This window comes from Spermophilus citellus (genome assembly GCF_964194105.1).
Source record: "Spermophilus citellus genome assembly, chromosome: 6".
In the NCBI taxonomy this organism is placed as follows: domain Eukaryota; kingdom Metazoa; phylum Chordata; class Mammalia; order Rodentia; family Sciuridae; genus Spermophilus; species Spermophilus citellus.
Window position 1 is genome coordinate 88,597,948 of NC_138187.1, and position 22,876 is coordinate 88,620,823.

General features: G+C 40.0%; 1 protein-coding gene across 4 annotated transcripts in view; it reads left to right on the top strand.

Moving 5' to 3' along the window:
- Positions 1–22,876, top strand: part of SFMBT2 (Scm like with four mbt domains 2) — a 221,244-nt gene that overhangs the window by 157,791 nt on the left and 40,577 nt on the right. For all 4 annotated transcript variants that reach the window (XM_081297166.1, XM_081297168.1, XM_081297167.1 and 1 more), the window contains 4 exons: positions 937–1,019; positions 7,055–7,181; positions 18,126–18,239; positions 20,992–21,034. In XM_081297166.1, the coding sequence (XP_081153292.1) occupies positions 937–1,019; positions 7,055–7,181; positions 18,126–18,239; positions 20,992–21,034 (367 nt within the window). The remainder of the gene's footprint in view (positions 1–936; positions 1,020–7,054; positions 7,182–18,125; positions 18,240–20,991; positions 21,035–22,876) is intronic.

A 22,876-nucleotide genomic window follows, 5' to 3' on the forward strand; every position in this document is an offset into this window, starting at 1 on the left:
GTACTTCCACCTCCGTCCTTGTTAACTGGAGAAGTTTAAGCACCTCACCCCTTTTCCTTGGCGTTGGCTCATTGGCTTGACTTGGAGGCTTTTCCTCTCTGTGTGTCTTTCTCATTTATGAGCCGGTGCTGTTTCCCCTCATCTCCTCCCGTGTCTTCTGTGGTTTCCGTGATGGATTTATTGTGTAATTGCAATCCCCTCTCCTCCAGAAATGAAGTCAGTAAAAGAAAGAAAAAATCACACTGCATTTAATTAAATTTAGTGCATGTGAATAGTCATTTCTCAAAACCCTTTCCTTAGAATATCAGATTTCTCCCCAAAGCTTCAAGCCAGAGAGGCCCATCTTTCCCAATTCTCTCTTTCCTTCGTCCTTGCAGTTCAGTTCCACGGCATGGTTTATATTCTTCCTCTTCCTTTGTCTTTGAGGGTTTTGACTCCTTGTTTGTCTTCTGCTCTTTCTTCATTTATTCTTCTAAGAACCATCTCCCAACTGTATTTTTCCCCAATAAATGCTCATTATTTCTTTGAAGATATTGAAAGTAAAGTTGCTGTGGTCTTGGCATTTATAGAAGGGAGGTGTCTTTGTCTGTTTCTGCAAAATGGATCGTAAGAATGTTCTGTGACATTCCTTCTCTCTGCTGTTCTGTACCTGCCAGCAGGTATCCCGTACGGCAGCAGGTAAGTTCCCCCTTCTTCAGCTGGTTTCAGGTCCTGCATTGTGATGATGGCACTCCTTGCCTATATTAGATGTTTTGCATTTTTCAAAATATTTCATTTGAGCCTCATTAAATCTGATGCTGTGAGGCTTGAGGACTCATCCTTCAGGACTTAGTCTTGCTCCTCTTATGATTTCAACCACTGACCCATGCTAAGGTTCAGCATTCGCCTGGGATTTGGCTCAGCTAACATTGGCTCTCTGTGTTTCATCATTCACAGGTTACTCCGGCCAGGACTTTGACTGGGCGGATTATCATAAGCAGCACGGGGCGGAAGAAGCACCTCCCTTCTGCTTTAGAAACGTAAGAAACTTTCGTCTTAGCTACTTTTTAAAATCATAGATATTGTTCACAGTAAGTTTTAAAATTTGCTTTCTATTGATGGGCCATTTTGGAGTACCACACATGGAATGAAGCATCAGGAAACTTTGTTTTTGAAAAGTAATCTTTCTTTCAAGTTGTGTATTTGTTAGGATAATGCTGGGTTTGTAACAAATTGGCACATAAATATACAGTGTCTTAAACACATGAAAAGTCAATTTCTTGCTTAAGGAGGAGTCCAGGGTGTTCCTGATTAGTGGAGTCTTGGGCTCCATTGGTCACCTGATTGCAAGCAGGTAGGAAAAAGGCTAGGAGCTAAGGTCCTGGTTCCAAGCACAGTAGCCTGGTGCTGACAAATTCTTCTCCACCTTCTGTTGGTGAGAATTGTCTCTGGACTGCTGTAAGTGAAGTCAAGAAATGGGTCCTGGGTTTCTTTTCCCAGCTGCCATTCCATGCTGTGGAAGGAGGAGGACAGATATTGGACAGCTACCATCTGTGCCAACATTAGATGTACACTTGCCATGTATTGTAATATTGACCAGCTCATTGATAAAGGACTTTTTTGCTCTTAAGGCTTATTAAAAATAGTGTTTTTCCCCCTTGATTGCTTTATGAAATATTCTGATTACTAGTAAGATTCAAGTTAAATAGTTTTGTGCTCTGCTTACTTTAAACTACTTATTCAAAGAGAGCTTATTGGCATAATAATAGGATTTATATGACACATAAAGTAGCAATAAGTCATAAGAGGTGGTCTTGTAAAATAATCTATAAAATTATTCACTTAAGCTTCATCAACCTTAGGAACTATGACAAGGAGTATGGAATATTATCTACTTTAAGAATGAAGTGTAAATAGATAGCCTGGTGTGTGTAACATACTGTTAGTGATGAATGTTAATCTCTTAGGCTGAGAACAAAAGGTACAGTTCCCTTGCTTGGAACCTGTAGACACAGCAGTGCGAAGGAGAAACTTGTTTCTGAAGGTGCTGCCGACTCGTTGCCTCCCCCATGGTGATTTGTGCTCCAGGCATCAGAGAACAGGAAAAGTGAGAGGGGAGAGTGTTGGCTTAAAAGAAGTTCAAAACTGAGCATATGTCAAATGCAGATTTTGAAAAATTAAGTGGGTCGATGGCTGGGTCAACTTGTACTCATAAATACAAACAAAGCAGCTCAGTGGTAGAGGTGGGAACTGGAAATCAGGGCCCCTTAAATGATTAACTGGCCTCTCCGCTGGCTATCATTGCCTTCACACATAAGTGGTTTCTCTGTAGCAGTCAAGGACTGTGTGGTATGTGGTCAGGTGGTCATTGGGCACAGCTGTGTGGCCATGCCCATGAGGATTGCAGCTGAGGAGCCCCAAAGGCTTCCTAGGTCAAGTGTCGCCTTGCCTGACTTTTCTCCATGCTGCTGTCACTATCTCAGAATCCACTGGCCTGACCACCTTTCATTTAGGACCGTGGACACTCCCTGTATCACTCTCACGCCTGTTTGAGATTGTGCTTCCTACCTCACAAGAGAAATATTCCTTCCCCATTTCTTCTCTTTGGGAAGCAAAAACATCGCCCCTGTTTCTGTGGTTAGGGAGTACCTCCACTGTGACAGCGGTGCTCCACCAAAGCTTCTCTTTGTCTGTCCTTTGCTCTCATTCAGCCTGGAGTCCTCCAAGTGGCTTCTAATGGTGGAACAAGTAGCCACATCACCAGTTGACTTCTGAGCTGATCCAGGATCTAGCTACCAATATTAAATCTGCTGTAATGAATTTGCTGCCGTGTTCATTAGGAATGCCTTTGTTTCTGGCTCTCCGTTTATTTAACAGACAGAATTGTTGTCTGCCTGTTGGCATATGCATTGCATTACTGGTACTTTGCTGAATTTGTTAGCTTGCTCCACGTGATCCTTAATGGAATGCTTATTATGAATTCATTTTTTAATCACACATCTCATGTGTGCTAGAAGGGAGCCGGTGTGGAATTGGATGCATGGAAGACATTTCCCCCGGGATGTTTAACAATCAGAGGCAGTTAGGAAATGGATCGACACAGCCAAATGCTTAGTAAAATAAACTCATAGGTAACAGTTTTGCTATTGATCCTTTAAATTACCCTCAAGCAGTGAGTTGAAGTGAAAATTGGTTGCATGGTTGTAGCTTTTCCTTATTAAGTAGAATAAAATGCATTTTAACTTACTTAGAGGTTTTTCAGGCAGCTATCGAGTTGTGTTATCAGAAAGAAGCTCAATACATAACATGTATGGATGAGACAGGATGACTTGCAGAAAAAAATAGCCCACCGAGAATATCTCTGGAAAGGGACAAATTGATTTTTTTAACATAACAATAGCTACTTCTCTTCAGATTATATAAAGATATAATTTCATTTTTCAACTGAAGTTTTATGAAGGGCAGGTAAATATGAATTACTTTGATTCCTTTCCACGAGTCACAGAAATATGTAGTCTCTGTGGCTTAATAGGAACCTGTTTACCTTAGTTTATATACTTCAAACTAGATCTGTTTTAGAGAGTATTACACGTCCCATTATAATTTATCTTTTGGGGGGAGTACTGGGCTGGGGATTGAATTTAGGGGCACTTGACCATTGAGCCACACCCCAGTCCTATTTTGTATTTTATTTAGAGTAAGGTTCTCACTGCATTGCTTAGGGCCTTCCTAAATTGCTAAGGCTGGCTTTGAACTCGCCGTCCTCCTGTCTCAGCCTCCTGAGCCACTGGGATTATAGACATGCGCCACTCTGCCCATCTATAATTTTTTTAAATATTTTTTTTTTAGTTGTCAGTGGACCTTTATTTATTTATATGTGGTGCTGAGACCCAAACCCAGTGTCTCACACACGCCAGGCTCTACTACTGAGCCACAACTCCAGTCCTATTAGAATTTATAGTAGCTAATGATTGGGGAAATTTTTCATATTTACTTAAAAATAATGTTAGGAGGGAGTTTTGCTTCCAGTATTGGCTGAGTCAGCTCATACTGAATTGACCCTCCTGTAGGTAGCAACTGGACACTGTACCAAAAACCCCATATGGGGGCAGTGGAGGACAAATCAGAATAGGCCATTGTGGTCAGGGGGAGTGGTCAGAAGGAAGCAGCAGTGTGGTCATTTGTCCCATTCTGAGAACAGCCAGAGTTGGCGAGGTGCGGGATAGCTACAGAGGGATGCAGACCTCACAGTCTTCTGTGAGGTGAAGCATATTGTTGAATTTGGGTGATCACAAGTATTGGAAGTTGAGGGGAGTTTCCCATGGGGAGCATCAAGAGGGGAAAGCATGGATCCTGTATGTGGTGCCCCTGTTCTCTTTGGTTGAATCATGTCTGTGCCAGGATGAGGACAATTACACGTGGTATCATCCCTCAGACCCCGCTAGCCTAGATGAGGGCAAAAGAACAGGACTGAGAGCTTTCTGCTTCTCAAGATGGACTTTGAAAAATTGGCATCCTTGGTGAGAATGTAACACAATCCACTGTCTCCATACCATAATGTTTATAATGTACAAGTTTCAATCCAAAGTTGCTCAAGACAGGGAAAAACTGGAAAATTGATTCATTTCCATAGGAAAGATATATAGACCAAACCTAGCATGATCCGGATGTTGAAAGTAGCAAACAAATATTGAAAACCCTTCCTGTGACTATTTAAGCTCAGTGATGTGGAACATGGTTCTCAAGGTGGTCCCTATACCGGTAGCTGCAGGGTCACCTGAATATTTGTTGGAAATACAAATTCTTTACCTCCACCTATAATCAACTGCATCAGAAACTGGGGAAGGCCCAGAAGTCTGCTTTTTCAAAAGCTGTCAACATGATTATGTGATATACCTTAAAGTTTGAGAACCATACATGTAAAGGCAAATATCCTCATTATGAATAAAAAGATAAGAATTCCTAAAGAAAAAGTAGAAAATACAAAAAAGAGAAATTTTGAACCAGGTGTGGTGGTACACACCTGTAATCCCAGTGACTTGTGAGGCTGAGGCAGAAGGATTGCAAATTTGAGGTCAGCCTAAGCAACTTAGTGAGACACTGTGTAAAAATAAGAAAAAAAAAATGGCCCAGGAATTTAACTCAGTGTAGAGTGACCCTGATTTCAATCCTTACTATTGCAGAGAGAGAAATTCTATAATTGAGAAACACAGTACCTGCAATAAACGAAATTAATAGCAGAATGGAGATAATAAAGGAAAGAATCCATGACCTTGAATGTAGAAATTATCTAAAGAATAGAGAGAAAAAGATTGTCAAGGAGAAAAAATGACAAGTGAAATATCAGGTGTGTGAGGAATAAGACCATGTACAATTGGAAATTCAGTGGAATAAGAAAAAGCAGCATATCACATAAGAAGCTATCTAGAAGACAAAGAAATGGGGGGGAAAATGCCCAGTGTCATTGCTCAATAGGATAAACCAAGTATAAAACCACAGTGAGGTGCCACTAGATCCCATAGAATGGCTAAATTGTGAAAAGCCAGCAACACCAAGTGCCAATGAGTATTTGTAGCAGTACTGTGCTCCGTGCTGGGGGAATGTAAAATAGCATGGCCACTTTGGAAGACAATTTGACAGTGCCTTAGACAGTTAAACATTCATCTACCATGTGGTCCACAATCTGATTTCTGGAGAATTGAAAAATTAATGTTAATAGTTTAATTGCATCCTCCCATAATTCATTATTTTTTACCCTTGGGTGTCTCATAATGTGGAGGAAGGATCTTCAAAGAAGTAACCAGTGTAAATGAAGTCATATGGCTGAGCCCTAATCCAGTATGACTTGGTGTTCTTATAAGAAGAGAAGTTGGAAGACAGACCTACAGAAAGGGAAGACCCCATGAGGACACAGGGAGAAGACCTGCACCCACAAGCAGAAGACCTCCAGTCTCCAGGACCATGAAGAAATAATTCTCTGTGGTTTAAACCACCCAGTCTCTGGTGTTTTGTTATGGTAACCAGAGCAGCTTAGTGTACTTCCATTTCCACAAAATCTTGTACCCGAATGTTTATAGCAACTTTGTTCACATTCACTGAATATTGGAAAGCCCTCCAGTGTGCCTTAACTGGCAAATGGCTGAACTGTGGTACGTCTATGTAAACTACTCAGACATAAAATGGAGCAGACTATTGACTCATGCAGTGACATGGGTGGATCTCAAATGCAGTTTACTTACTAAGGAGCCAGGTTCTAAAGCCTCCACACAGTGTGGTTCCATTAATATGACACTGTAAGATAAAAAGACAAATTGATAGGAATTTTTAAAAAGAGTTTGGTGTTTGCTAGGGATCCAGCATTGAGGAGAGACTGATTATCAAAGGGCCAGCGCAAGGGAGTTTGGGGGTTGAAGGAACTGTTCTTTTTGTCCTTTGATTGTGGCTATAAACATGTGCCTGTGTGTTAGTCTAACAGTCCTACCTTCAGGGAACAGCATACCCCAAAGAGTGAATTTTACCATAGGTAAAATTTCAAAAGTTAATTTAGGAAGCAAATATGAATAAACAGAACAGAAGGAAAATAAAAATGAGTTCAGATTTAAAAAACCAAGGGTGGGTGGGGTGTGGATCCATCACCACTGTACTTTAAGACATGCTAAAGGGCAGTCTTCAAAGAAAACAAGGCCAGATGGATACTCCATGTGCCCACTTCAACACCCTCAAATATGCCTAGTTACGATTTTTAGCAAGGAATATAGGAAAGTGGAAGAAATGATGTGTGTATCTGTAATCCTCTGGAAGTAAGGGCATGTGCAGAACTGGAAAGACTGTATTCATATCCTGATTCATTTATCAGGCGCCCACTGTTTGCCAAGCAGAGTTCTAGTTTTTGGATTGCCAAAACGAAACGTGCATTGTTCTTTCTTCACAAATGGGGGGAACAGTGAATGTGCAGACCAGCCCTCCTCCTGTCCTGGGATGAGACGAGGGTGCAAGTCTATCTTCACCCAACGTGCTCTGCCCTTATTCTGCTGGGGTAGCTCTGGTCTCAGTGCCAGTTCTGTTTCTCTTTCAGACATCCTTCAGTCGGGGTTTCACAAAGAACATGAAACTGGAAGCCGTGAACCCCCGGAATCCAGGAGAACTCTGTGTGGCCTCTGTGGTCAGCGTGAAGGGGCGGTTGATGTGGCTTCATCTGGAAGGTAGGCCCAGTTGGTGTGCATTCAGCAGAGCTGGGGCCTGTCTGGAGACAGCAGGGTGCAGACATTCACTCTCAGGGAGGGGGGTGAAGGGGTGGCGTGTGGCTTCCCCTGTATTTAAACAGATGTTAAATTATTCAGTGTTCTTAAATAAGTGAAACAAATCAAATATTAATTCTCTCGGAGGCACTCATCTTAACTAATAATTTTGTGAAATGAGATGCTGGTGAGATAATTATGTTTGGAACACAGTGGTCTTTTTACATCTATGATTATAAAAGCTAATGTCACAATTAAATTAATATGAGTCACTAAAAATGGTATTTGAGGTCTTGGTTATTATGAGAATAAAATTATATGTTTGCATTTTAATGTGAATAATACCCTTTACTTTAGTTTCTTCTGTGGACGTTTAATTTTTTCTTAAAATATTATTGGGGTATGACTTTCTCCCTAAATAGATAATAAACAAGATTTATTCTTATTTCTTCAGTGATGTTGAAATAGTTCTTTATAGCTACAGTTTATTTACAAGTGTTCATAAAATTCACAGAACAATTTTTTCTTTTCTTTTTTTTTTTTTTTTGTGAATAGAACCTTAAACAGATTTTAGATTCAGGCAGAAGACCATGTTTTCAAGATGTATATTCTAAGGTTTTCCCATCTTTCATTGATTTCTGTAATTTTGAGGTCTTTTTAATTTAATTTTATGGAACTCAGTAGTTATTTCAAATATATATATATATATATATATATATATATGCAAAAGGTAAGAACAGCTAATGAGTAGTAAAATATTTAGCTTTCCTGTCTAGGCATAGTTTAACTCTTATAAGTGCTGATACCACCAGTGGAGCGTGAAGTTTGGAGGGAAGGTCTAGAAATGGGTCCTGATCTCTTCTCATCTTTATTTCCTTAGTAAGCAAGTCTAAAAATGCATGAAAACTTAGATGCTCCTGCAACCTCATAAATATTGTAGTAGATTGGAAAATGTAGAGAATGGTCATTTTAGATGTGATTGTGTTGTTAATTCCCAGAACATAGTTTAAAGCACTGATGTGGTTTAGGGTTTCACAATCAATGTGAAATAAATGGTAATTCTCAAAACATTTATTGCTTAGTGGATTTTTCAAGTAGAGCAGCTTCTATTTGGAATGAACAAAAATATAGACACAGGCAAAATAGTGGTATTTCTGTAGCTACTGGAACAGAACGTGAATGTCTTCATTGCTGCCTGTAGAGTTAAGTCATGTACTGTTGGAGACACAAGATCCCTTCTGTGATTTCTGATCACTAAAGCTAACTTGCTCTCTAGCACTGTGCTGAGCCATGGTAATAAGATCAGTCTTATTTGCATTATTAATTTGAAAACAAAAACGATAAAGTTAGAAGCCTATGTTTCATCATTATTACTTAGCACATTATGGTTCAAATTCTTTGGCAGTCTTTATTTAGCAGTTTCTACTTTCAGTGTGCATTACAGCTGTTAATTACCTAACACAAACAGCACTGAGAGTGTCCTGATTTTTATAAATGGAGAAACTAGCAAAGCCATTAAGATGTGCCTGGGGTTCATGTCTGCTGCTCTTGATATTTTCTCAGTTGCTTCATCTGCTAGGATCATAGAGCTTCCCGCTTCTTAAAAAGAGTGCTGGGCAATGTAGAGTATGTGTTTAATATTTTTTGATAGTATTTCTCCTTTTTGAATATAAAGTTCTGGTTTATAGCAAAAAAAAAAAAAAAAGGAAGTCAGCTCATGTCAGTTCTTCTTACTCTCTGGAGTACTTTGTGCAGTAATGAAAAGGAGTTAACATTAGGAAACAGATCAGAAAACAGATGATTCGTGTTTCAGAACTTAACTCATATTTTTAAAAAGTGCTTTTGAACAATCTGTTGAATATTATAGTATTGCTTATTGAATATCATCAGGAATTATTGGTCAAAATCTTACATCTGTCTCATCACTTAAAAAACATGCACAGATAAGGTAAAATTCCAGTCTGTCTGCTTGGCTTCACTTGAGTTTCGTTTTAGGTTCTATTTTGTTTTTCGCCTTTATTGAGAATTTGCTTTTTATGGTGGTTATTTCTTGTTATTTTATGTGTATATTTATTTCTTATTATTTTATAGGTACATATAAATAATAAAATTGTATATAATTTATATATATGTATGTGTGTGTGTGTATATATATATATGTGTGTGTGTGTGTGTGTGTGTGTGTGTGTATATAAAATAACAATTCTGGGGCTAAAATGATAGGAATTCATTATGGTCATTTTGTTACTATTAAATTATTTTATATAATGATTATTTTTCTGATAATAGACCATTTATTTGACACTTGAAACTTAGAATGTACTTTTAACAATTTTATTCATTATTTTTATGCATTAAACTGAAATTTTTTCAACACATGGCTTAACACTTTAGGTAATTAAAATGATCATTTCTCATTCATATTTGACTTTTCTGGAAATTTATTCATTCATAGGTATCTATAAAGGGTCTGTTGTTGTAAAGGAAGCAATGAATAAAGGATCTGAGATTAAAGTCGTATTATTTAGGTCCACATGGAGGAACTCTAAGCTCTGACAAAGCACGCATAGGAAGTGCAGTGTGTGATGCTGGGGGTTAGTGTTTGGGGACGAGGTGGAGGTTCTCTTATTTTTGCCTTCCGCTGTAGATACTCATGTCTATAGTCAGATACTCATGTCTACAGTCAGGATGTGATTGTGTAACGTGGGTCAGGGATATTGCAGCGGTGCATGCTGGCTCCCACACCTGAGCCTCTGTCTTCTCTCAACCAAGTAACTTCGGATTTGTTCCAGGTTGTTCTCTCATGGGACGAATGTCTCAGACATGACACGAATGTTTCCCTCATGCTACAGGCTCTGGCTCTTCCATTAGGAGGGTTCCCATCATGGTGTTGCCTTCCTTAGCTTCTCTCATGAGCTGCACTTTCCCAGACACGTAACTAAACACAGATGGAATGTAACACTTATGCCTGGGACCAGAGGTGTTTCAGACTTAGGGTTTTTTAAATTTTTAAAAAATATTTGCATGTACATTATGAGATATCTTAGGGATAGGACTCAAATCTAAACATGAAATTCATTTATGTTTCTTGTACACATAGCCTGAAGGTAATTTTATATGTTCTTTTAAATAATTTTGTGCAAAAAATAGAGATTCCTGGTGTGGAATTTTCTACTTACGGTGTCATGACCATGCTCACACAGTTTCTGATCTCAGGGTTTCAGGTTAGGGATGCTCTGCCTGTGCGTACACAAGCACAACTTCATTTTACACCTCAAACAGACCCAGTGGAATTGCAGCCTGCATTTCCAGGGATTAATACAGTAGGTCAACAAGACCTTTGACCAGGTCAGCTTTTTATCCATAGTTCCACAACAGAGAGATTTTATTGGAAAAAAAAAACACCATTATTTTACTTTTAAATAATCGTAGTACGGGGCTGGGGATGTGGCTCAAGCGGTAGCGCACTCGCCTGGCATGCGTGCGGCCAGGGTTCGATCCTCAGCACCACATACCAACAAAGATGTTGTGTCCGCCGAGAACTAAATAAATAAATATTGAAAAATTCTCTCTCTCTCTCTCTCTCTCTCTCTCTCTCTCTCTCTCCTCTCTCACTCTCTCTTTAAAAAAATAAATAAATAAATAAATAAATAATCGTAGTAAAGTATACATGATGTAAAAGTTCTCCATGTTAACTAACCTTTTTCAAGTGTGTATTCAGTGGCATCAAGTATGTCCATGCTGTTGGGCCACCATCACCACCGTCCACCTCCGGTGGTTCCCTCTTACAGAATTGAAGCTGCACCCATGAAACAAAACGCTACTTCCTTCACCCCAATTCCTGGCAACTTTTGTTCTGCTTCTTGTCTCTCTGAAGTTACTACTCTAGGGACCTTGTGTGGATGGAATCATACAGCATTTGTGTGAGGACAGCTCTTTGCAGGATTTGCTACTAGTAATGATGCTTTTATGTTTACATACTGATGGTTTATATAATAACCTGTCATTTGGTCTTCTTAATCTTCAAAACCTGGCTACCTCATCAGCATGTGGGAGGCTCATGGCTTAGTCAGGGTTAAAGAATTTGTTGACAGTGAAATTAAATGAAATCTAGAGAAAGTAAAAAAAAATTCATGATCAATGATGGCAAAGCAATTCTAGAAAGTTCAGTCTGTGAATTCATGCTTACATATAGCTTTAGGCGGTATGTTTTTAGAGTTCAGGAATTGCATAGGTGTACCATGAACTTCATATTCCACATTGGCGAGCAAAGTACATGTATGGCCCAGTGCCTGTGTGGTCCCGATTTCTTCAGGAGCATGTCGGAGCTCTCTAAGTCTATAGGGTATTGGGGATGGTGCTGCATTCCTTTTCTCCACCCTTAAAGATTGGAATGCAGCAAGACCCAGGGCAGGAGAACATGCCTGCACTGCCTGGGTTTCTGCACCTGTGTTCCTGGCAGGGATGGTGGGAGGCTGCTGGGACTTCCTCCTTACCTCTAGGTAAGAGGGTTAGTGTGTTCTCCATCTCTTGCTCTGGTTGGTTGGTTCTCTCTCTCTCTCTCTCTCTCTCTCTCTCTCTCTCTCTCTTTTAAACCTGTGATACTTTCTTTTTCTCTCTTTTTTCTCTTTAAATCTCTCTATTGGCATTTGTGATCATCTCTGGAATGTTTCCTGTCCTCTCATCAGCATTTGATCTTCATTGGCCCTCTTTCAAAGTCTCTCCTCCTGTTTTTCAAGAATTCTGGGGCAGGCAGGTTTGTCTTCCCTCAGTCTCCCCCTTCTTAGATAAGTTTTCTTAGCTTCACTTTCGTTTTGAGTTTGGGACTCATCAAAGTCCTCCTTCTCACCCCTCTGCATAGCCTCACTTTCCCCATGACTTCAGATGGCCACTCTGTCAACGAATCCGAGTACCCCTCACTGACAGTGAGCACATTCATCACCCCATCGTATCCCCTGCAGATGCCTCCATGTGGGCATCGATTTAAATACAACCCTGCCTCTGCTCCTCCTGACCGTCCTGCCTGGCTCAGTGGGACCATTTTTCTACCAGAGTTAGACCACGAAATCTTCTGAGTTAGAAGCTCTAAAGTAATTTTTGACTGTTGCTCTTCCAGGACCCTTTAATAACACATTTGTTACTTGGTCCTGATCTCGTGTGTGTTGTCTCTTTTCACTACCACACTGCAACTCAGGTCTCTGTCCCCTTGCCCTCACAATTCCCTTGGTCTCCTAACTGCTTCCTCTGCCATCTTCCTGGGGCTCTGAGAGTCATCTTTATGAAATACACCCATGCCTTCCTTGTAATATTCAGTGAGAACATTTCTTACAAATTCAAGTCTAAATTCCATGGCATGGCATTTAACTGCCATGCGTCCTGGATTCGGGGAGGGTCTTGAGTTTTTTTCTGAGTTTATAGTCTCTCTTCTTATTTGTACAGCTCTGTAAAATGTGTATAATGATGAGGCGTGCTTTCCAGGACAGTCGTGAGATTGGCTGGGTGTGTTGAAAGTCATTGTTGGCATGTCATAGTAAGTCCTCAGTCATCAGTGGAAGTGGAGTGAGCTCAACTCATTTTTAATCTGCTGCCCTGAAGGAATCTGTGCACCATCAGGAAGGACCTCTCATTGGGCCTTTAAGCACCATGAGGTTGGTGTGGTGCTCTGAGCCATTACACAGGACTCTTCCTGTCTTAGCATCTCACACAGCAGTGCTGCTACAAGACATCGTGTGCGCTTTGATTACTAAATGCTCACTGAATAGACATGAGGAGTAAGTAAATGTGTGTTTCTGAACAAAATGCTGGTTTAAGATATAGCAGTCTCTGAAGAACTGCTGCTTTTCCAGTTGAATTTTGAGAGGGTGAGATTTTACACTTTGAGGCTGAAATTCAAAAACCCCTTGATGAGTTTTTCCCTATGTTTGGCTTGGTTTCAATGAAAGACCCTCCACATCAGAATTCACTTGGGTCCTACAAAATGCACATTCCTGAAAGGGCTTCCAAGTCCCTGGGAGCAAGGGTTAGGAATCAGCACCTCCAAGCCACCCTCCCCCATGACTTTTGCACACATTAGAGTTTCTAAACAACTCTAATAGGTCTAACAGGCAGGGTGTTTCAGCTGAGAGATATCTGTTTGACCCAACCTTTTGTGTTTAGGAGACTAGGGACAATCAACCGCCTGTTATTAAGCCTTTCCATAATTTGTGAAGAAGTCAAGTAGTTAATAAGCATTTTGCATACATTTGCAAAAATGAGACAAGGGAAAATAATTATATTTCAAGCCAGCGTGGGTGGTTTTAACATCTTTCAAAAGAGGTATGGCCTCCGGGAAACATTTGTGGGAGAAACTGCTTCCTCAGATTAGGCTGTGGGCGCAGTATTACGTGGACACATGGAAAGTGTGACCCCAGAGCAGGAGCTGCCTGTGGGAAGAGATGGTTAATAGGACCAAACTTGTTTTGTTGTGGCCAGGACCAGAGCCGACTCTGGCTGTCTTCAGCAGGACATGAGTAATTTGTGAGGCTGTGGATGACAGGCTGGGACGCACACCTCTCCAGAGGTTTGACAGAGGAACCAAAACAAAGTTTGGGGTTCCTAGCTGCCATTGTGATGAATGTGACTTTTAGGTGACCAGGTTCTCAAGATGCCAGAGCCCTGGAGAGAGAACCTGAACCTGTGTACCTTCCTGCAGAGACAGGTTATCTGGCTCTCTCTTCTGCTTAATTTGGGAATTCTGCACATGAGACATGGGGATCTCCTAGGAAGAAAACAGATGCTAGAGAGCCCCACCCAGGGGTAAGAAACTAGAACTACTCACCTCATGCCTTCTAAGGCTCTCAGGTAGATTGTCCAGGTTCAAATCCTGCATCTTCCACCGACCACTGGATCATCTTTTCCTGTAGTTCAAGTTTGCTCATATATAAAATGGAGATGAAAATTAAAAAAAAAATTTTAAAGCATTGTTGTGAGCCTCAAACCTATGGAGAAGTAAGTGTCTGGACTGCAGTAACTGCTATAAGTGTTTGCTGTTGTGGGAGTGTCTCTGGCTCTCTCCACCCACATGCACACACATGCACACACCCCACATAGACACCTTTTATTCCCTTCTCTTGTTTGCTCTCAGACCATCTTTCCTTTGATACCTTGATCTTGCCAGCCAGTTTTGCCCGTATCTTCTTCCTTAGGTGTTGGGCTCCAAGGTTGACAAGGGGATGCCCTGAAAGTGACTGGTAGCTTGGCATCTGTGCAGGGGACAAGCCTGGCAGCGGCATGCAGGGTGTCCAGCACCCAGTTCTTGCTTGCTCTGGGACAGTCAGACTGACTTTTCATTCTTCTCAGGTTTTTCACTTTCACTCCCGAGCCTGCGGGCATTTGGCGAACCCTGTGAGTTGCAGTGGGAAGTTTAGCAAGTTGGCTCTTTTCCCTTAAATACTCTCACCTTCCTTTCCATCCGGGCTTTTAAACAAGATGAAGAGGTTGTTCCAATTCCATTACCAAAGTAAATGAAAATAATTTTCCTTCCTCGAGGTTGACTCTGGGCCACTCTACCCTCCGATTTCTCTTGACCATGGCACCTGGTAGCATCTCCACTCTCGAGTCCACCCCCACTTGCCCTCTCCTCTGTGATTTGCTGAAAGTGAGGTAATTATATAACTGCATGGAGTCAGCTAGGATTGTGTTCCTGGGAACACACCGAAGTGTCCTTCCAGGTCATCTCCATTTTTTTATCCTAACCTTCTGGCTAGAATAGGTCATTGACCTGTAAGCACTGTTCTTTGGTTGGGTTGAGCTGTCCTACAAAGCCTCTCCAACAGCAAGGACAAGGAGAACTTTGTCATTTGCTGAATTGAGAACAAAATCCTCTGAAAATGGGAAAAAACAGAATTACTTTAAAGGTTCCACTGTGATTCTCACAAAAGTCATGTTCTTATCAGTTTATTTTGTGAGTGTGGAGTATCTTGTAGCAGTGAAATGATTCGTTGTTGCTTAGTTTTATTTTCTTTAATGGTAACTTTATCTTATTAGTCTGATCTCAGTGGAAATACCACATTTATGTGCAGGGTTCTTCCTTTCTTCTCGGGATGTCTTTTGTTGTGGTATTGTCATTTTGGAGGTTATGAAGTTGTGGCTGTAAAATAGATAACTGGCAAAGGCACATAAACAGTAAAAGTATCTTTGGTCATATTCTCCATCCTGCTCTGTAATTCACTGTTCCCTGGCAACATGGTTCCTTTCCCAGTGTTAGTATTTTGCATTTTCCTCCAGATTTGTTTCATGCACATATGAATATATGTTATTTCCCCCTTACCAAATAGGTAAGTGCACACTCTGCTTGCATACTTTTTCTTACTTCACAATACATCTTGAAGATGTTTACGTGTAAGTCTATACACAGGTTTCTCATTCTTTTTAATATCTGGGGAACATTCCATCATTTGGACAGACCCTAGCTTTTTTTATACATTTTACCATAGAAGGAAATTTCAGTTTTCTAATGAATTTTGAGATGAATGTTCTGGTTAAGATTGGACATGTGGAATCTGTACTGATAGTTGCAGTTTAGACAATTGAGTATGATTTTGAGTTATTCATAAGGGTTTTTTCTATAAAATGATAAAAATGAATTGATCTTTAGTGATCAATTTTGCCTAGGTGCTTTGCATGTATCCTGGAATGAGCAAGGAGGAGCTTTGTGCTCATTTCAATGGATGATTTTGTAAGCTATTGGGTCACCAACTTGGAAAATAATGATTTTTTTTAAAGATATATTCTGAGTCTGGTCAGAGTTATCTAGGTTTATAAGGTTGATTCAAGGAAATAAGAATAGGATTTGAAAAGTTTGGGGGTTGGGAAAACTTTCCTGGTTGTTAAATCACCCATGTTTCTATCCACTTTCACTTAATAGATGCCTTCATAGTCTAGATTGGGATGGAAGGAAGGTAGGGCTATTAAGTCTCTTGAGAAAAGGGGGGCTGGCCTCTCTAAGTTCAATTGAATGGGAAGCATGATCAGACAATTGTAAAGAGATGGTAAAACAGCTGTAATGTGTGGCCTTGTTAATGCATTCGTCATATGTAAGTATATACTAAAGCATTAATATGATGTGATGTTTGCACCAACAGAACATTAGAGATGAAAGACAGTTTAGGAAGAACTTAAAGCTGAAGTTCACTATATGCTTCCTTTTGAAGTGCTGCTTCGAATGACATTGAAAATCTTATTTGTAACTAAACACAAATCTGGAAATACGAACACTTTTGGTGAATGAATTTAACCTGTTGGCAAAATGATCACATAGCTAAGAAACAAGCAACCTGGTACTGGGAAGTGTTGCCGGGCCCTTGCCCTGGTCCTCTGGAGACTCGGGAGCCCTGCAGGACAGGGCAGTCACAGCCTGGTTGGAAGCTGCGGGGAGCGTCTTCATCTTTGGTCTATTTGAACCTCCTGTTTGATGTTGACTTGATGATTCCTTTAGCAATTAGATTCAATACTGACCAAATCTTATGATATTAGACAGAAATGATTTCTGTTCACTTCATTGAGAAATAAGCCCTATAAAACTTTTTCCATTCCTTTAACTTATATATCCTTGAAATTATAAAATTAAGCATATAGAAAGTTGGTTGGTTTCTTGGAGAACCAGTCAAAATCAGAATAACGAATGATAACATGTATGTATTGGGGTTCTAGATATTCAACAGTACATTGATTTCACACTAAGTTAGCAGCTTGTCCTTGCCAAATAACATGCTTGGTTTTCACAGTATCTGCTTTAGGGTGAGGAGTTAGGAGACAGGAGTCGTGGTGCTAACGGTGCTGTTAGGACCATCTTGTATAGTTAGTTTCCTGAAATGATAATTTCATGGGGGGAGGGGTGATTGATTCCACATTTATCAGGTGACATGTGGTGACACAGAGTGTAACAGGGTTTACTGTGGTGTTTTCACCTTGGTTCTCAGGAAACCAAAGCATACTAGATTAAGAGGTCAGAGCCCGGGAATCGCTCTCTATAAACAGCTCTTATCTTTTGATTCTTGGTTCAGGAGTTTCTCCCTAGCTGTGTTTTTCCTTAAGAACTATTGATCCAGGGTAGAATTTTCTTCTTATAACAAGTGGGCTGGGTTCCAAATTTGTTGTGTGGCCAGCCCTCCTTGAAACATACACTGCTGTTGTATACAGATTTCTGGTCTTTTTATTTTCCTGGCTGTGATGCCAGTTTATCACAAGGCATGATTGGGTTTATGAGACAGGACGTGGTGGTTGGACAGATCCCCCTAAAAAGACATTCCTGCATAAACAACTTTGGTGTGACTTGGCCAGACTCTGCAGACCACAAACCAAGTTCAAAATCAGCATCTCAGGTCAAGCTGGGAAGTTAACAAGTTCCCTGGAGGCACTGCCTCCTCACCAGGCTGGGCTCCTAATCACTGGAATCAATCAGCAGCCGCTTTGAGCTGTCATGTTGGACTACTGAGGTGATCTTTGCTTGGACTTGGGGGAAACATGGCATGGTGGCTTACGTGTGTGCCGTGTGGCCTCCACCCCAAGCTCCCCATTTTCTCAATTTCACAGCTGCCCTTAGAGAAGGAGGCACTATTCCTTCTAGAGAACTTGGCTCCGATCCATTCTCTCTCAAGTCCTTCTCCCTCCCCATCTTCAGGAGGAAGTGTCTCTCTTTTCCAAACCCCCACTTTTTTTGGAACCCCTTTATCTGTTCTCTGTTGTATAATTCTAACATTTATATCTATCACAAGACTATAGACTCCTTAAAGTCATATCTGAAATACTATTGATTTTTTTTTTTTTTTTAACATTTGAAGGACCATGTTTCTCAGTCCTAGAGATGCTCTGATTTTCCTCTGTTTCTTTGTTGGTACCTATTTATTGTCTCTGTTTCTTGCCCTGTAGGTCTGCAGACTCCGGTGCCAGAGGTCATTGTGGATGTGGAATCCATGGATATCTTCCCAGTGGGCTGGTGTGAAGCTAATTCTTACCCTTTGACGACACCACACAAAACAGTATGTGAGTGTTGCCCAGTTAAATAGATGGTGGATAATGTGTGATCTGGTGAATAGCTAGGTAATTTTGTATGGAAAGTCATAAAAAATAGAGGAAGATTTTAGATGGCCCAAATAACACCAATTTTTTTCTCTGTTATCCTTCAAGTATGTGCATGAGAGTAACATTCAGATGCATTCCACAGGTTGACAATCCAAGTAAGGAGGCCATTGAGAGTCCCAGAGAGATAAATAGAAAAAAATAGATATATATTAAATCTTCACTCTCAGTTTCGTGTGCAATCTATTATGTTGATGGGATAAAAATTAAATTAGATACCATGTTTTTATATTATCATTTCTTAGAAAGATCTACTTTTTTTTTTTTTGCAATTTCCTGTAAAGGAATCATACATAGTCCAAGAATTTACGGAAATACTTAGAAATATTGAACCTACTCATAGCACTAATTAGTCGGTGAGATTTCAACTGTATATTAAAAAGTGTGTTACTCACATCCTTGTGATCACAGAAATACCCAATAAAACCAGTGTCCATATTTGTTACAGCAGTATGCACACACAGACACACAAACATACAAACACAAACACTCATGTACATTTTAATACATACAACAGTGGTTTTAACATGTTATTATAGGTGAGGATGGTACTGCTTCAAAATCCTAATAAATCTTTGCATTTGTTATCCCACCCTAAAGCACATCAAAGGCTATGAGTTCTCAAAGATTGTGGGCTTCACCTTTCCATTAAAAAGATTGCATTTCCGATATTTTCTTTATAGAATTTGCATGCCATCTCTACTTCTTCCCGGCACCCTGTTCCATGGTAACTTCCATTTCTTCTCCAGACATAGCTATGAACAAAGTTCTATCACATAGTGGGCTTCACATCCCTGATGTCCACAGATTTTGAAGGATCTCCTTCCCCCCATATTCACCAAAATCAGTTTAGAATGCTGTGCTTTACTCACTACCGAGCTGGTTAAGAATCTGCATCAAAAGTGGTGAGAGTGTGTCCCTGAGATCCAAAGAACATTCATTGATTAAAAATGTTTTAAAGTGAGAAGATAAAACTCTAACTGGCTTAAACTTATCAAGTAATATCTTCCCCGAGGTCTGCCAGGGGGTTGGATTCAGTCCTTTTTGTCCTTGTTTTCCCTTAGATAAGACTTAATAGCATCCTGTATCTTTTTCCTCCCTCTTGCACATGGATGTGGGGGGCTGCAAGTGCTTTTAGTTTTTCTGGAGCAAAATCACATGTTGGATGAAACATTGTAGTGTTTTGCTTTATTTTTCTGTTGTGCTTGGCTCCTTACCAGGCTACCATATAATCAGGCTTCCCACCCCCAGCCCCAGACTGAGTTAGGCAAGTCGTTCTATACTCCTTTTTTTTTTTTTTTTTTTTTTTACCTTGGAGATCATAAAAGTTTATACTTTTTAAAGTAACAGCTAGAATCAAATGCCAAATAAAGTCAAGAATAGGTAAAGATTTTGTCAAGTATTTAATTAATTCTTGCATTCATTTATTAACCATACATTTTTGCTGTGAGCAGGCAAACTCTGACTCTATCCTGCCAGACTCTCACAGCTTTTGACGTACTGGTGGAATTAATTTATGCTTACATCGGAAGACACAGGATTATCTGAGCCAAGATTAATAGGTGCCAAAAGCTCTGGTCTGTTTTTGTTAAGGTGATAGTAATATAGAAATATAATTGGATAGAGATATAAACTGTCTTTTTATCCAAAAATATCATTATTTGCTGATTTATGTCAATATTTGATTAGATGTATTTGTTAACCACTACTTCTTCTTCCAGTAATTCAATATTCTAGTTTATTTTTTTTTATTGGTTGTTCACAACATTACAAAGCTCTTAACATATCATATTTCATACATTAGATTGAAGTGGGTTATGAACCCCCAATTTTACCCCAAATGCAGATTGCAGAATCACATCAGTTACACATCCACAATTTTACATAATGCCCTATTAGTAATTGATGTATTCTGCTACCTTTCCTATCCCCTACCATCCCCCCTCCCCTCCCCTCCCATCTTCTCTCTCTACCCCATCTACTGTAATTAATTTCTCTCCTTGTTTATTTTCCCATTCCCCTCACAACCTCTTATATGTAACTTTGTATAGCAATGAGGGTCTCCCTTCATTTCCATGCAATTTCCCTTTTCTCTCCCTTTCCCTCCCATCTCATGTCTCTGTTTAATGTTAATCTTTTCTTCCTGCTCTTCCTCCCTGCTCTGTTCATAGTTGCTCTCATTATAACAAAGAAGACATTTGGTATTTGTTTTTTAGGGACAATATTCTAGTTTAAATGCAGGCCTCTGGGGCTCATCTAGGGGACACTGTCAATGCAGCATTATTTGCCTTATCACAGCTTCTGAGGGGAAAAATCATTCTGGATCATCATATTTGCAACAGTTTATCTTCACATGTTCACTGATGTACTCTTTTTTTCTTTCTCATTAAAAGCACCTTTCAAAATAAAGTAGCCAGCGTAGTGATAAGATTAAATGCGCCAGGTTCTATTAAGATCTCTTGTCTGATGACTTCCTGTTTTATGCTAGAAGAAATTAATATAAAATTGTGGCTTGACTACAATAACTCCTCAGTATTTAAAGTGCTGCTTTAAAATGGACATATCCTTACACTAAGTCATTTTTTAAAAATACATCTGTCCCACTAACTAACAATGTGATTTTCTTTTTCTCTTCCTATATTTTGTCTGTCTATAGCCCAAAAGAAGAGAAAGATTGCAGTTGTGCAGCCAGAAAAACAGTACGTTGATTATTTTTTTTCATTTTTCTCCAAAACCGTATGATAAATTGTAAAGTTTCTTTGTAGAGGATAGGAAGTTTGACTTGTTCTTAGAGAGTAGCTAAGAGTGGTATGGAGTAAAAGTGACAGTCAAGTGTAGCTGCTATTACTTATTGTGTATCTACTATGTGCAAAATGCAGTGTCAGCTCCCAGAGGAACTTGTAGTACTGATTGTCATTGCTCACTTTCTGTTTCACCCCCGAAAATTATCCCAAACCCACTCACTGACTCTGGGTACCCTCAGGGACCTGTGTGACAGTGTGGTTTGGAAGCACAGCTCCTCTCCCTGAGCTGGAGATTCCTCCCCACCTCTTCATCCATGACCAGGACTGGAGACAAAGAACGGACTCAGCGTCACCCCAACTCTGCTGCTTCCCCACTGGGTGCACATGAGCCAGCTGCTTTAGTTCTCCATATCTCAGTAGCCACCCTGGTAAATACCTATTTTTCAGGGTTTTGTGAAGATTAAATTAGATTCCCATGTGAAAAAAAGATTATGGAATTTGAATTATTGAACAAAGGTAGGTTGCCCCTCGACCCATTTCACTTGTACTGTTAGGAGGAAAGAGGGTTTGGGCGAGAGTGGACGTGCAGCAGTATGTCTCTGAAAAGTTATAACTGGCTGCTGACCCTTATATATATTGTGAAATATTTAAAATACACCAAAATGTACATTCCATTGCAAGTAATTGTGTTTTCTTAGATCAATAAAAATACATGCATAGAAAGTTAACTGCAACCAGCGTTTATCACAAACTCAGGTTTAAATTTAAATGCAGTGAAACTGAGCAAGAGCAGCATTGTTGTTTGAATAACAGTTTTGTGGATTTTTTAAATGCATTTATTTCTAAAACATAGTGTGACAGACTCATAACCCAACTTCATTTTATCCACCTAACATGAAGTAAAGGGATTAATAATAGACCCAAAATTGAATCCAAATTTGTAGTCTATGGATGAATGGTTCTCACTCTTTACATATGTCAGTCATGTGGAGAGCTTGGGAAAAACAAAGGTTGCTAGGTCCCAGTCCCAGTATTTCTGATTCAGGATGTCCAGGGTGGCCTGAGGTTCTGCATTTCTAACAAGTTCCAGGATGATGCCAACACTGTGAGCTTGGGGCCCACACTTTGAGAACCATTGCTGTAGATGACTCCTCTATGATGGATTGTGATGTCTGCTTTGATTATATGAAGCTTTTCAGCTGTGTGGTTTCCATGCGGGCCAGCCTGGGGGTCCCTGTGAAACCTGTCTCAGTTCTATGTTTCAGAAAATATATTTATTTGCTATCTTTTAAACTGAGTTGTCAGCCCAGCATGTTGGCCCATGCTTGTAATCCCAGCAACTCAGGAAGCTGAGGCAGCAAAATTTCAAGTTCAAGGCCAGTCTGGACAATTTTTATCAAGAACCTATCTCAAAACACAAAGTAAAAAGGTCTGGGGATGTGGCTCAGTGGTACAGGGGCCCTGGGTTCAATCTTCAGGATTGCAAAATGAGTACATAAACAAACAAACAAACTGAACTATAACAGCTCTGTTAGAGTAAGCCTGTTTCACATTTTAGGAATCATCAGTTTATAGGATTTTTCTAAGTTCTCCTTTTTAGTGTGGCTGTAATTCATAGAAGTCAGAAACTCGGGTTAGTAGAAAGTGGTTTTCAATTAGTCACCACAGAGGAAAAGTCTGACTTTAATTAAATGTAAGTGTATTTTCCCTCTTGTCTAATATAAAATTGAAGCTGTTATGACAGTTCTATGACAGGAGACATGCTCAGCAGCAACCCAGAAGAAACTCGTGGTCAGT